At 54.8% G+C, this 13,300-nt stretch overlaps 1 protein-coding gene across 1 annotated transcript in view; it reads right to left on the bottom strand.

Annotated features, from left to right (window-relative positions):
* Nucleotides 1-1,650: 1,650 nt before the first annotated feature.
* The window catches only part of LOC125621390 (ATP-dependent translocase ABCB1-like), a 29,028-nt gene continuing 17,378 nt past the window's right edge, over nucleotides 1,651-13,300 (bottom strand). The window contains exons 14-24 of the mRNA XM_075119127.1: nucleotides 12,637-13,167; nucleotides 11,651-11,765; nucleotides 11,135-11,265; nucleotides 10,488-10,693; nucleotides 10,205-10,402; nucleotides 8,944-9,072; nucleotides 7,091-7,279; nucleotides 5,639-5,812; nucleotides 4,739-4,898; nucleotides 3,573-3,709; nucleotides 1,651-2,800 (exon numbers count right to left, since the gene is read on the bottom strand). Coding sequence (XP_074975228.1) covers nucleotides 2,609-2,800; nucleotides 3,573-3,709; nucleotides 4,739-4,898; nucleotides 5,639-5,812; nucleotides 7,091-7,279; nucleotides 8,944-9,072; nucleotides 10,205-10,402; nucleotides 10,488-10,693; nucleotides 11,135-11,265; nucleotides 11,651-11,765; nucleotides 12,637-13,167 — 2,162 coding nt within the window. The 3' untranslated portion in view covers nucleotides 1,651-2,608. The remainder of the gene's footprint in view (nucleotides 2,801-3,572; nucleotides 3,710-4,738; nucleotides 4,899-5,638; nucleotides 5,813-7,090; nucleotides 7,280-8,943; nucleotides 9,073-10,204; nucleotides 10,403-10,487; nucleotides 10,694-11,134; nucleotides 11,266-11,650; nucleotides 11,766-12,636; nucleotides 13,168-13,300) is intronic.

Here is a 13,300-nt window from a genome sequence, read left to right as displayed (position 1 = left end):
GCAGATACTACAGCAATGAGCAAGGCAGGGGCACCTCTGAGAGGTCTGATGGTTGTGGGGAGGGGAGGGGAGGAAGCTGGGAGCCAGGACTCCTGGGTTCTATCCCTGGCTCTCAGTGGTGGTGGTAGGTGGCAGGGGGCCGGCAGGGGGCCAGGAGGTTACAGCGGGGAGGAAGCTGGGAGCCAGGACTCCTGGGTTCTATCCCTGGCTCTCAGTGGTGGTGGTGGGGGCCAGGAGGTTAGAGCAGGGAGGGTGCTGGGCGTCACGACTCTTGGGGTCCAAGCCCAGCAATGCACACACATTGTTAGGATATAGTAAGGTTCCAGGAATGTCCCTCTCAGGCCCAGACTGGCTGTTGGGTCCATGTGAAACTAGGGAAGCAGCGACAAGCGTGGCTGAGCACCGTGTTCAGCATCTCACCAGGGTCAAGCATCCCAGGCTGTTCCCGTCTCAGCCGCTTTGGCTCTATGAATTACCCCCGGGTGGGGCCCAACGCCAGGGAGGCAGGGATCCAGGCCAAGCTGCGAGCACTTTCTGTTCAGAATATCTGAGGTGATGCATGGGGCGGGGGGATGGGGGGTCATGTGCCCCCCTGCCAGGATTTGCCAGCCAGCCCCTCCCTGCCCGGCCAGATTAACCTTTTGAGGGCCCAGTGCCAAATATATTTGTGGGCCCCCCAGGGAACAATTGTAAAAGGCAGAAGCTCGACACAAGGCGTCTTTGACACAGCAATGGCAGCCTGTGGGCAAAAAGATACAAGTGTACATGAAATAAATTATAAAATAAAAAATACAAACTAAAACCCAGTGGGTTAAAAACAGCTAACAAAAGCCAAAGCCAAGCAGTGCTGCTCCCACTAAAAGGGAACCTTCCCGCTACCTCACCCTTCACATTTCTCACAGGACCTACCAGGGCTTGAATTAAATTGGTGTGTGAAATTGGGGTGGATTTAAAACATTTAAAAGATAAAAAACTGGACCAGACCCCCTTCCAGCCTGAACCAGATCATACCCCTCTCTGAACTGACCCCTTTTGTCGCAAACCTCCCCACTGCTTATCAGAACAGGGCTCCTCCCAAAATTCTGTTCCCGAACCAGACCCATGCAAATCCCCAGCCGGATCGCTCTCAGGCACCCCACTCCAGAGCCACCCCCTGCTGTTGATCTGCCCCTGTTCACCTCCAATCTGAACCAGAGCAAACTGGGGAGGGCCTCACCTGGCTGCAGCTTGGCCGGGTGCAGCTCCCTGCTGGCCCGGAGCACAGGTGGGCCAGCAAGTTGATCTTGGAGCGCACCATTGTAAACCCAGCGCTGCCTCCCTGTGCAGCAGCTCCTGGAGGTGGCGAGCAGCTGGGAGCTGCAGGGAGAGCCGCTGAGGGTAAGGGGTGTGTGTGCTTGGGAGGGTCGTGACTCAAGCTCTTGTGGGGGGGGGGGTGTCAAACCTTTAAATGGGTCCCCCCCCCCCCCCCATCAGCAGGTACCAGCTGTCTCTGTACCAGGTTCAATCATCACTGGGATTCGTGGTCTGTTACGGTCCATTTGTAAGCTCATAATCACTTTTGGCTTTTGTTATACACCACTTTATGAATTACCCGCATGTGACAGCCCAGGCTTTCAGCGGCAAGTATTGAAAATCAAGTATCAAAGGCCCTTTCATGCACTTTATAAAAATTGTTTTAATATTTTATTTTTTTACAAAAGCTTGATTTTCAAACTGGACATTTTTAAAACTCAGATTGGAATAAAACACTCCAACTGTCATCTAACAGGGTGGCATCTCCCCACAAGGCCAAGTCAGGGTGGCTAGTGCAGGAGATATGTGGTACTGTTCACAAACAAGCAGCTCTCTGCTCCCGTCTTTCAGATCCTGCGCTGCTCTAGAACCTGTCGACGTTGTGTACCCCGATTAAACCAACATAGCTCGGAAGCAAGGTTGAGACGTTCAAAACAGAGCAAAGGATTTAGCCCCACATCGGCCATGAGTTTTAATAGAAGAGGCGCAACTAAATCCCTTGCACTACTTTGAAAATCTCAGTCCCAAACAATATTTCAGACATGGTCTATAAAATGGAGAGGAGAAACTCCAGCCTCTTTGGCGCTGTAGATGATTCATTTTCTCCAGGATAAATGATAATTGGGGCTTGTTGAAATTCTTTATTCCAAACGTTTTTGGACAAAAAAAATTACTTTAATCTTCTTCTTTTTTCTCTATGCTGCTTCTCCTGGTGAGGGTGACGGCAGCAGCATGGAGAGGAGGGAGGGACCAGACCTCCCTTTCCTCCGCAACAGGTTCCAGGTTCCCCCTGGGGGATTCCCCTCAGTGTTCCCAGGCCAGCCGGGAGAGAAAATCCCTCCAGCGTGTGCTGGGTCAGCCTCGGGGCCTCCTCTTTTTAATCAAAATGGAAATCTCTGTGGCAAATGGCCTTTTTTGATAAAAAATTTTTGGAAAACGGAAGACACAAGAACAAGGGGGGAAATTGACTTTTGATGGAAACCTGAAAAATGTTGAAGTTCAAATGATTTTTTTCCCCCGCAGGAACAAAACACATTTCCAGATCAGCCCTAGTGCTAATGCTATTACAGTTCTAGCTATTCCCCGGGGCAGTGGGCTACTCAGCCAGGTCTCTCTGCACCAGTCTGTAGTAGGGCCCCTCGCGCCCCATCAGCTCGGCGTGCGTCCCCTCCTCGGCCACGGCCCCGCCCTCCAGCACCACGATCCTGTCGGCGTTCTCCACCGTCTGCATGCGGTGGGCGATCACCAGCACCGTCCGGGGCCCCCGGCTCAGCACCGACTGCCGGATCTAGGGGAGACAGAGGACAAAATAACCAGTGTCCCATTGCAAAGATCCACTCCTGGGCTCAATATAGATCAAAACAAGCAAGTCCTGCTTCCCCGATACCCAGAAACAGCAAGGAATATTCATAATAAATAATTTATACTGCACACAGGGTGACATTGTTTTTTAAAAGCCCCAAGAGACTTAGGAACCGAAGTCCTTTGTTCAGAAGTGACTTTGGGCATGTCTGCATTGCAATAAAAGACCCACAGCATTCTGGGGCAGCTGACTTGGGCTCGCAAGGCTTAGGCTACAGGCCTATAAAATGACAATGTCGACATTCAGGCTCAAGACGGAGCCCAGGCTCTGAGACCTGCAGGGCAGGAGGGTCCCAGAGATGGCACTTCTGAAACCCTCCGAAGGCACCTCTCTGCAGCTTCAGGTACCTAAATACCTTTGACAATCTCGTCTTTAGACAGTTTTGAAAATTTCATCCCAAGAAAAAGAAACTCAGCTCTGACCTCTATGGCTGTTTTTCCAGTTTCTAAATATAAATTTCTATTTTGATTTTTTTTCTTCCTACGGATTGCTTAATTGTCATTATGCTGAGCAATTTTAGAACTCGCTTGTTAGCTCAAAACCTGGGACCCTGCGTGCAGACAGGCAGCGAAACTCTACCAGTGCAAATGGCATCTTTGCTTGTTCAGCTAGCGGCTGCATCGGTGCAGCTGTGCTGGTGGCTGGAAGGAAGGCGAGTCCCTGTCTGAGCAAAGCTGTCGCTGTGATCGCCACTCACCGCAAATTCACTGTCGACATCCAGGGCGCTGGTGGCTTCGTCCAGGATCAGCACGGCCGGCTGGCGGATCAGCGCCCGGGCGATGGCGATCCGCTGCCGTTGCCCTGCAGAGAGCTGCCCGCCCTTCTCCCCCACGTCTGCAGGGGGTGAGCAGAGAACACATCCCGCTCATGGGAATTCCCGCAAACGCAAAACGTTTTCTGATTCTGCAGCTCTGGGATTTTTCAAGCGGCGCGGATGCTGCGGCTCAGAAAGAGCAGTCTCCGCATCCCGATTGGTCCCTCCGCTACTGCGGCCGCAGCTGCTGGATCCTGCCCGCCCTGCCTGGTAAGCGGAGCCACCAAGCATCTCTTGGCCAGGCTACCTGCCCCACCGCAGGATCTCAGAGCCCGGCTGGGAGGGTGACAGGGCCAGGCCCTGGCTCCCTGCCCCAAGACAGGGAAATATTGAATCCCGGGCCTGTGCCAGTCACTCTGCCACCACGACAGGGAACGACACTGCCCCCATCTCTAGAGTGAGGCCACAGGTACCCACTCCCGTACCCCCCCAGGTATCCGTCTCAGTACACACACACCTCTCCAGCTCCCCGCAATTGTACTCCCTTCAGGTCCTCCCCCACCCCCTAGCAGTGTCCGCTATTTGGGAACTTAAAATATGGTAACTCTAAATATTTGGGAACCCTGGCCCCAAGTCTTAACTCCATTCCTACCCCTGGAGCAGGGACAGATCACACACCCTGATCCACCCCCCTATGGGCCCTGAGGGGCAGGGAATAGCCACAGTGCAGGGTGGCCTGGTCACACCCAGCTCCACATTTTCAGGAGGTTGGTTTTGCGCCCCTTTACATGGCCAGTGTGTGGAAGTGCCTCATCTTAGCTGAGGGTCAGGCCCAGGGGGTTTGTCAGCAGGGAAGGTGAGGGTGGGGACTCACTGTACTGAACACAAGGAAAGGGAATGCACCGTTCATGACTAAGGGCCAGATTTTCAAGAGCTCAGCACCCAACCGGCACCTGACGTGCTGAGCCCTCCTGAGAATCCTGGCCCTGGGGAGGATCTGTCTGTAAAAAGTCCCTTTGAATAGCAGGTTTGCAGTGCAGGTGCCTAGGACCCCACAGAATACATCTCTAGATAACAATGTGTGTGAACGACGCGTGGGGGGACGTTACCCGTCTCAAAGCCTCTGTCTGTCAAAGCAATGAACTCGGATGCGTTGGCTGTGCAGGCTGCGGCAGCCACCTCTGCCTCCCCACAGCCTCCCAGACCGTAGGCGATGTTCTCCCAGATGGAGCCGGCAAACAGGATGGGCTCCTGCCCCACCAGCGCGATCTGTGCATGAAAGTGGGGAAAGAGAGTCAGGGCGGCGTTAACAGAGATGGGAAAGGAACACGATTCACAGAGCCCTGGAGGGTAAGGCCACAAGGGACCGTTCTGATCACCTAGCCTGAGCTCCTGCCTAGCCCAGGGCGGGGAATAGCACCAGGGACCACGAGAGGATCTTGCAGAAAGAGACATCACATCTTGAGTCTCCACCTGCTGGAGAATCCACCACACCCCTTGGTAAATTCTTCTAGGGGTTAATTACGCTGTTAAACATGCACCTTATTTCCAGACTCAGGCCTGGTCTACACTAGAAAATTAGGTGGGATGAACTGCGTCAGTCGGGGTCTGGTGGATTCTCCCTCACGTGGAGTGTTTTAAGTGTCTACATACCCTGAATTTGTCTCGCTTCAGCTCCCAGCCACTGGATCTTGGACACACCCTCCCCAGTGAGCTCAGCATCATAAACGCCGGAGTACCCTCCAGAAAGGGGAGGGTCTAATTCTGCCGGGCAGTGCTGAGCCTCTGGTGGGTGGTGAGCTGGGAAGTAACACCCGGGGGGGGGGGGGGGGGGGGGGGTCTGTGTGATGTGATGCCACCTGCCCATCTTATTACACCCGTCACCTCACAGTGGACATGTTCGGGGGGCCAGGAATGGAAAAGGCATCTGTTCAATCCCTTCGTGCTCCATGTCCTGCCTTTCCCCATGCTGTCCCCGACCCTCCACCCCTCCCTCCTGCTGCCCTCACCTGGCGGTGCAGGTACCGGTGCTCGTACTCCCGGAGGGGCGCCCCGTCCAGCAGGATCTCCCCGGCCTGGGGCTCGTAGAACCGCTGCAGCAGCCCCACGCACGTGCTCTTCCCGCTGCCGTTCAGCCCCACCAGCGCCGTCACCTCCCCGGGGCGCAGCTCCAAGGACACGGCCTGGAATTGTGACAGCAGGACCTCATGACGCTGAGACAGAGAGAGACACACAGCCAGCCCTGCCCCCCCGCAAACCTGAGCTGACTTCCAAACAGCAGCTGTAAAGTCAATGGGGCTCCACTGGGGAGCAGGGGTTTGCCTGCCAGGAGCTCATTGTGGGATTGGAACCGAAGTGGTGAGACAATTTTTCACTCTGTCCCATCAGTGGTAGAAACAAAATGGTGCCACCAGAAACTGCGCTACACCCATCAGAACTGGCCCCTCACTCGCCACACGGGCCCATGGGCCCAGCGGCGGAAGAGCCAGGCTTAGCAAGTCGTGACCTCTCTGGGAAACGAAAGGAGACCAGGCTAGGTCACAGGAGTACTTTGGCTTCCTAGAATAATGTAAATTCCTTCCTTTCGGTTCCTGTAATTCAGAGGAAGCTCAGATTAGAGGAGACTAAATATGGATGTAGGCTGCTGGTTGTTTTAAAATCCCTCTCTCTCCTATGCTTTGTTCCAACGGGCTTGTCGACATACAGCCACCACAGTAATTACTGTGGTTTTTCATGCCCACACTACCCTCCTTCTGCCAGTGGTGTGCATCCTCCCCAGGAGCACTTGCATCAATTTAAGAGGGGCAGTGTGGGAGGCCGAGAGCCTGGGCTCTCGGCTCCTGGTGGAGCTCCCCACTGGGAGCCCAGCTGCCACCTGGGCTCTCAGGTCCCCGCTCCCCAGCTGGGGTGACAGCCCCTGCTGTGAGTTGGGCACAGGGTTCTCAGCAGGGAACCTACCAGCCTTTCTTGTCAATTTCACGGCTCCAGCACCAACAGACAATGTAAATAACACAGGTTCTACACAGACTCTGCGTTGCCTTAACTATACCAACATGTGGAGGTGGAGTTATGTCATCGGTGTAGTAGGGCACTTACCTAGGCAGGTAAGTTTGGACACTGACATAATTAGGTTGATGTAAGTTGACTTACATCGACTGGTATCCCCACAGGGGCAGAGTTAAGGTTATTTGGGTATTGTAAGCTTAACTCTGCACTTCCGATGTTTGGGTTTTTTGACTTTAAAGTTCTTAAAAGACAATATGCCCTTAGTCCCCTGCTATGTGCCTGCAATGTTAACTTCAGCTTAACTAAAGAGTTCATGTTGGGATATTATTTGATTCAGAATCTTCTAAAAAAATCAGTATCACAATAACAAAAATATCTTTGTTTCTTAGGAATCAGTCCTTTGTACTGTCCACTCCCTTGAGTGGTTTGATAGAGTCAAGTCTGCCGTACTGTACCTTTAAGACCTGCACACCCGGGCGGGAGGGGTAGGAGAAGGAGACGTTTCTGAAGGAGACATGTCCATGGAGTGAATCTGGTGCCAATGTCCCATCTGTCGCCACGGCCGGCTCCCGGTCCAGGTACTTGAAGACCTTCTCTGCTGCTCCCACACTGCTCATCAGATCCCCGTATATGTAAACCAGGGTCTAGAGGATACACAGAGAAAGAGTCCCAGGTACACGCTTCCAAATAAGTAGGCCCTACCAAGTTCACAGCCGTGAAAAATGCGTCATGGATCATGAAATCTGGTCTCCCCCATGAAATCTGGTGTTTTGTGTACTTTTACCCTGTACTATACAGATTTCACCAGCATATAAATTTGTTAGCCCCCCACAAAAACCTCTTTTGGGTCAGGACCCCTACAATTACAAAACTGAAATTTCACATTTAAATAGCAGAAATCATGAAATTTATTATTTTTAAAATTCCATGACCGTGAAATTGACCAAAATGGACTGTGAATTTGGTAGGGCCCTACAAATAAATCACTGCGGAGTCCCAGCCATTGGCATTCCCTGTCTAGGAAACCAACCCCGGCCATGGCCTCTCTGCTGCTCGTGGCCAGCAAATCCTCAGAGTCCACATAGGGAGGAATTTACGCACATTATTATTTATCTGTATTATGGCTTCACCTAGAGGCCCCAATAGAGATTGCAGCCCCCGTTGGGAGCCGGGCGCTGCCAAGACCCTGACTGAGATCAGGGCCCCTGTTGCGCCCCTAGGCGCCGACTCCGTGGGTGCTCCGGGGCTGGAGCACCCACAGGGAAAAATTAGTGGGTGCTCTGCATCCACCAGCAGCTCCCCGCCCCGCCCCCCGACCCCAGCTCACCTCACCTCCTTCTCTATCTCCTCCCCATGTCCCAGCTCCTCCACCTACCTCCCACCGCTTGCCACCACCAAACAGCTGTAGCAAGCTCCGGGAGGAAGTGGGGAGGACCGGGAACATGGCACGCTCAGGGGAGGAGGCAGGGAAGAGGCGGGGCAGGGGCGGGGATTTGGGGAAGGAGTCGGAATAGGGGCAGGGAGGGGGCGGAGTTGGGGCTGGGACTTTGGGGAAGGGGTTGGAATGGGGGCGGGGCATGGGTGGAGTCGGGGCGGAGCCGGGGGCAGAGGGGGGTTGAGCACCCACCAGCGCCAGCAGAAGTCGGCACCTATGGTTGTGCCAGGTGCTGCCCAGACATGCAGTGAGACAGTCCCAGTCCCAAAGAATTTACAATCTAAAGGACAGATTATTACCCCTGTTACAGAGAGGAGACCTGAGGCACAAAGTGACTCACCCAAGGTCACACGGAGTCAGTGGCAAAGCTGGGAACTGAACCCAGGGCTCTTGAGTCCCTGTCCACCCCCTTAACCACAAGCCCATTCCCCCATTAGAAAGCCACTTCCCAATGACTGATGAGTTTAGACAAACGTCTATAAGGGAGCAGGCTGAGACTCCACACACTCAGCTCATCTGCTAAGGCAGACTGGAGCTCCAAACTCTTGAGTGAAGACGACAGTGTATTAACCCCCTGCACTGGCAAGAACCCTGCCCCTGGATTCCAGGAATGAGTGTTTCTAAACTTGCCCGATCCCCTTGCCTTGGAATAGGATTTGCTGGTCCCCTCACTGCAGGGGGACTGGACTCGGGCCCCATCCTGCTGGCAGGGGGATGGAAGGCATTGGAAACTCTTTTTAACCTGGATTCTGACTTCACAATATTACGTGCAGAGGAGAAATGGATTATTTCACCCCCTGGCCAAGACAGAGCTGGCTGCCTAGCTGGCCATGTGGGGCCTGAAGGACAATGCTGGTTTAAGGGGCTCCTCACCTTAACGTATCTCCCCGCGTCCCCCTGGTAGAGGATGAAGGAGACCAGGCTGCCCTTGGTCAGGAGCCCAGCGCGGATCTCCTGGTGCCCGCAGTACAGCATCAGCACTTGCATGGCCAGCTGCAGCAGCTGGGGGAGAGAATGAGCCAGAGGGTTAGGGAGAGGAAAGCAGCAACAGCCTTGCTAAGGGTCTGCTGTATGCTGGATGTGGGGATCCCCAGAAGGAAGGAGGTGCTAGAGAAGGCAAATAGCATTGTTCCTTCTCCGTGTTGGGGATTCTCAGCTTCTGGAGGCACCAGCAGAGTCCACCCCACTGGACTAAAGAATGAAATGGACAATGATTTGAGAAGGGTTCACAAGGGATTAGCTGCTCCGCCCTATTTTGTTCCTATTAACAGGGTTAGTCTGATCACTGGATTTATTATTAATTATTATTATAAATAACCATGTTTATTGTGGCAGTGCCTAGGGAACAGCTGAGCACGTTATGCCAGATGCTGTACAAACACAGAATCCCTGCCCTAAAAAGGCTGAAATACAGCTGAAATAATTTATGATCACTAAGGAATATTCCTCTGACCCCGCCTCCCAGGGAGTATTAGTAGGGATCTGTGATAGCTTGCCACTTCTAGGAACCAACATAAAGATGCAGAGCTCTTTTGATGATTCACACTGGCAGCCAGACCAGGTGGGTCCTATTTCCTCCATCCCAGGATATAAAATGTTGGAGATGCCTCTAAGGCAGATGGAGCCAGGGGCAGCCAAGCCAAGTTTTGCACTGTAGTTTACTCTGTAATTACATTAAGGCAAACTGCAGGGATGTGTGTGGGGGAGGGTAAATTTAGACCCTACCCACCTGTGTGTCTGTGTTTGGGCAGTGTGGGGAAGCCACCTGCTTTCATGACCATACTGTAGCTATTTCTTATTTTATATCACCTACAAGTGTGTTGGGGAATTTACAGACATAAGGAGGCACAGTTCCTGCCCCACAAGGCTACATGGAGATGTAGCAAATCCGGAAGGAGAAGATGGAGGGCCAGCGACGGCAGACACAAGATGCTGCGTTGGCCTGGTACACCCACTGTAACCCGTTTCCTGCGATCAGTGTGTGCACATTTCCCCGTCCTCCCCATCGCTGGAGCAGAGCAGGCCCCCAAAGCTCTGGTGACACACAAGAGGCATCGGTGGCTCCCTGGTTCTTGCATGTTTTATGAATACATCTGTGCACAAAGACAGTTCCCAGGTCCCACCCCAGCCTCACCCTCTGGAAGAGCAGGTACAGGGCCCGCACTTGGTCCCGGCGAGACGCCAGCTGGTGGGTCTCCATCAGGGCAGCATCGTAGCGCCGCGACTCTTCGTCCTCAGCCGCAAAGCTGCGCACGGTCTCGATGGAGGAGACCACCTCGCGCACGACCTCGCCGGAGCGCGCCAGGGAGTCCTGGACATCCTTCAGCAGAGCCTGGGAGGGAGAGAGTGGGACGCTCAGGCCCGTGGGGGCTGGGCATGCCCAGAGGCTGTGCAGTACCTGGTACGCTGCACCATACCTGGTAGTAGCTGTCGTGGATTTTCTGGGCCACGATGGTGATGGGGGTCTCAAAGAGCGTGAGCAGGGTGAGATGCCAGGAGAGGCTGAACATGAAGTAGTAGATGCCCAGGGCCTTCACCAGGCTGCGCAGGAACACGTTGGCGTTGAGGGAGAAGGCGCGGCTCATCTTGGTGGTGTCCGTGGAGAGACGGGACGACAGGTCCCCTGCAAGCAGGAAATAATAATAATTCTAGGGAGAAAACTTTGTGAAGATGCCATTAGAGGCTGGAATTCAGTGACAGCTTCCAGAAAGGGAGAGTCAGGACTCCTGAATTCTCTCCCTGGCTCTAGGAGGGGACTGGAATTTAGTGGGAGGACTGGGAGCCAGGACTCCTGGGTTCTATCCCTGGATCAGGGAGGGGGGCGTGAGCTTTAAAGAAATTGATTTTATTTTTCTAAATCTTGTAAAGAAACCTTCCCAACCCAGACCCAATACACCATAGATCTGGTGCCAATTCAGACACCATCTGGACGAAGATGTGGTGTGGGGGCCAGTGACACCTGAGTTAAAGGCAAAAACAATCAGCTTGTGGGACCAGCCATCCTCCAGCTGAGCAACGGGAGGCTGGAGGGCACCTGGGGGGTTGTGGCCACGGCCCATCACACCTGTTTTAGTCATCTCGAAGAAGGCCAGGTCCTGGCGCACCAGTGAGGAGAAGAGGAGCTGGCGGAGACGGATGTTGAGACGGGCTATAGTGAACGTGAAGAGCCCCCCACGGCAGCCGGCCGACAGAGAGCTGCAGGAGAGAGAAACGGAGATGAACACCTGTGGAGGACGATCCCATTGCTGTGACTCCAGCCATCCCCAGGGGGAGCCCAGCCCGGATGGTCTGGGCCATACCAGGGCAGGAGGAGGGATCTGGGCAGCCCATGCAGTGTAACGATGCCCCTGGACGAGTTGTCATCAGTGGATTGGACCCGGGACACCTGGATTTAAAGGCATGCGTCTCTACTGCCTGAGCTAAAAGCCACCGGCTCCTTCAGTCAGGGCCGCAGCAGCCTTAGAAACCTCTCCCCATAGTGTAGCCACTGGAGGGGCCACACTGGCTAGCACAGGTTACACCCCCTGGCCCCAGCCTCCCTCGTGTTTCGCTTGGAATGGAGGGTCCAGCGGTGGCTCACCTGCCGAAGGAGGCCAGGCACATGAGGCCGATGGCGGTGGTGAAGGCGTCGGGGTCGTAGGCGCGGCCCAGGATGTCGACGACACAGCCCATGAAGTAGGGGATGAATGTCTCGCCTATGACGGAGTCGGGGGGGGGGGAGAGGGGGTGACTCCCAGACCCACCACGGCCCAGGGGCGAAGTCCCCATGCCGCCACGTGCTTCGGCAACGCCGGATTCCCATTGCCCTGTGTCTCAGTGTGGCCTGCTCCCAACCCGCTGGTGGGTTTAAGGGCTCCCGGGGAAAGGCTCTACGCCCTGAGCACTCAGCCTTCCTAGCCCCTGGGTAAATTGTTCTGATGGTTAATTACCCTCTGTTAAAAGTCTGCACCTTATTTCCAGCCCAAAGCCATCGGCGCAAACACACTGTGTTAGAAAACGTATAGAGCTGGAGGCGGGAAAAGATTACAGGACTCTTCTAAGCTCCGCCCGCACATAGCCTCCACCCACTTGAGAAGCCAAAAGCAGCCGCTGCTCAGTCTCTGCAGCTTGTGCAGTTCAGAATCCGATCTTGTGTGTGCTCGGAGTGCCCTGGCCTTGGCACCTGCTTACCGGGGGGGGGGGAGCAAGCAGGGACATCTCCACCAGTGCCATCATCCTCCAAGGCCACACGATTTTAAAGCACAACTGTCCTTGTCTACACACAGAATTTGCATCAGAACAATTTAATTTGGTGTAAAAACCCATGTAGTTAACCCAGTACAACCCCTTGTTTCACTTTAAAACTGGTTATGCCTGTTTAGCTTGGGTCTCGCAATTTACTGACACAAATTAAACTGACGTAAGGCAGCTGGCAACAGAACCCAGGAGTCCTGGTGCCCAGTCTTGTGCTTTACCCACAAGGGCATCCTTCCCCGATCAGCCATGACCCCACTGGGTTTCTTGGTCCCAGGTGAGCAGCTCATTCCCCCCACCTCCCTTTGACAGTTCACAGCTTCCAGCACTCACCAATCACGGCCCCAATGAGGAAGACGAAGGCTCCCGAGATATAGGTCACGTCGGGCCAAGACATCCCCACCAACCGGCGCAGGGTGGCCCTAGATTTTCTTCTTTCCTCCATGTCTTCAGCACTAGGTTCCCCTTCCCTGTCTGCCTGTCCCAGGGCCCCCCAGGTGAGTTGGGCCAGCCCCACTGCCCCATAGCTCAGCAGCAGCCAGGCCCAGGGGGCGCCGGCCAGCAGGGCGGGGGGCACGTTGGGCAGGGGCAGGCAGCTCCGCAGGGTGAGGTACAAGGGGGGCAGCAGGCACAGGGCAGCCAGGGCCCTGGGGGGAGACAGGCGGGGCCGATCTGGGGCCAGCAGCCCCCAGGCCCCCCAGAGCCCCAGGAAACGGACAGCAGCCTCCAGCCAGGTGGCCGGCAGCCCCAGGGGGGCCAGTGAGGGGGCGCCCCAGCCCAGCAGGGCCAGCAGGGCCAGGTCGCAGAGCAGCAGGGGACAGCCCAGACGCAGGGTGAGGGGCAGTGGCATGGCAGTGGCAGGGCCTGCGGAGAGAGAGCAGAGGGGAGCAGTTAATCGAGGGGTTCATGCACTGATGGACGCCCATGTCCTCAGCCCCCCAATTTCCAGCTTGCCCCCAACTAATCCCCATCCCTATCTGCCCTACTCTCTGCATCC

The sequence above is a fragment of the Caretta caretta genome, chromosome 14 (genome assembly GCF_965140235.1).
Source record: "Caretta caretta isolate rCarCar2 chromosome 14, rCarCar1.hap1, whole genome shotgun sequence".
NCBI lineage: Eukaryota > Metazoa > Chordata > Testudines > Cheloniidae > Caretta > Caretta caretta.
This window is presented reverse-complemented; position numbering and strand designations above follow the sequence as displayed.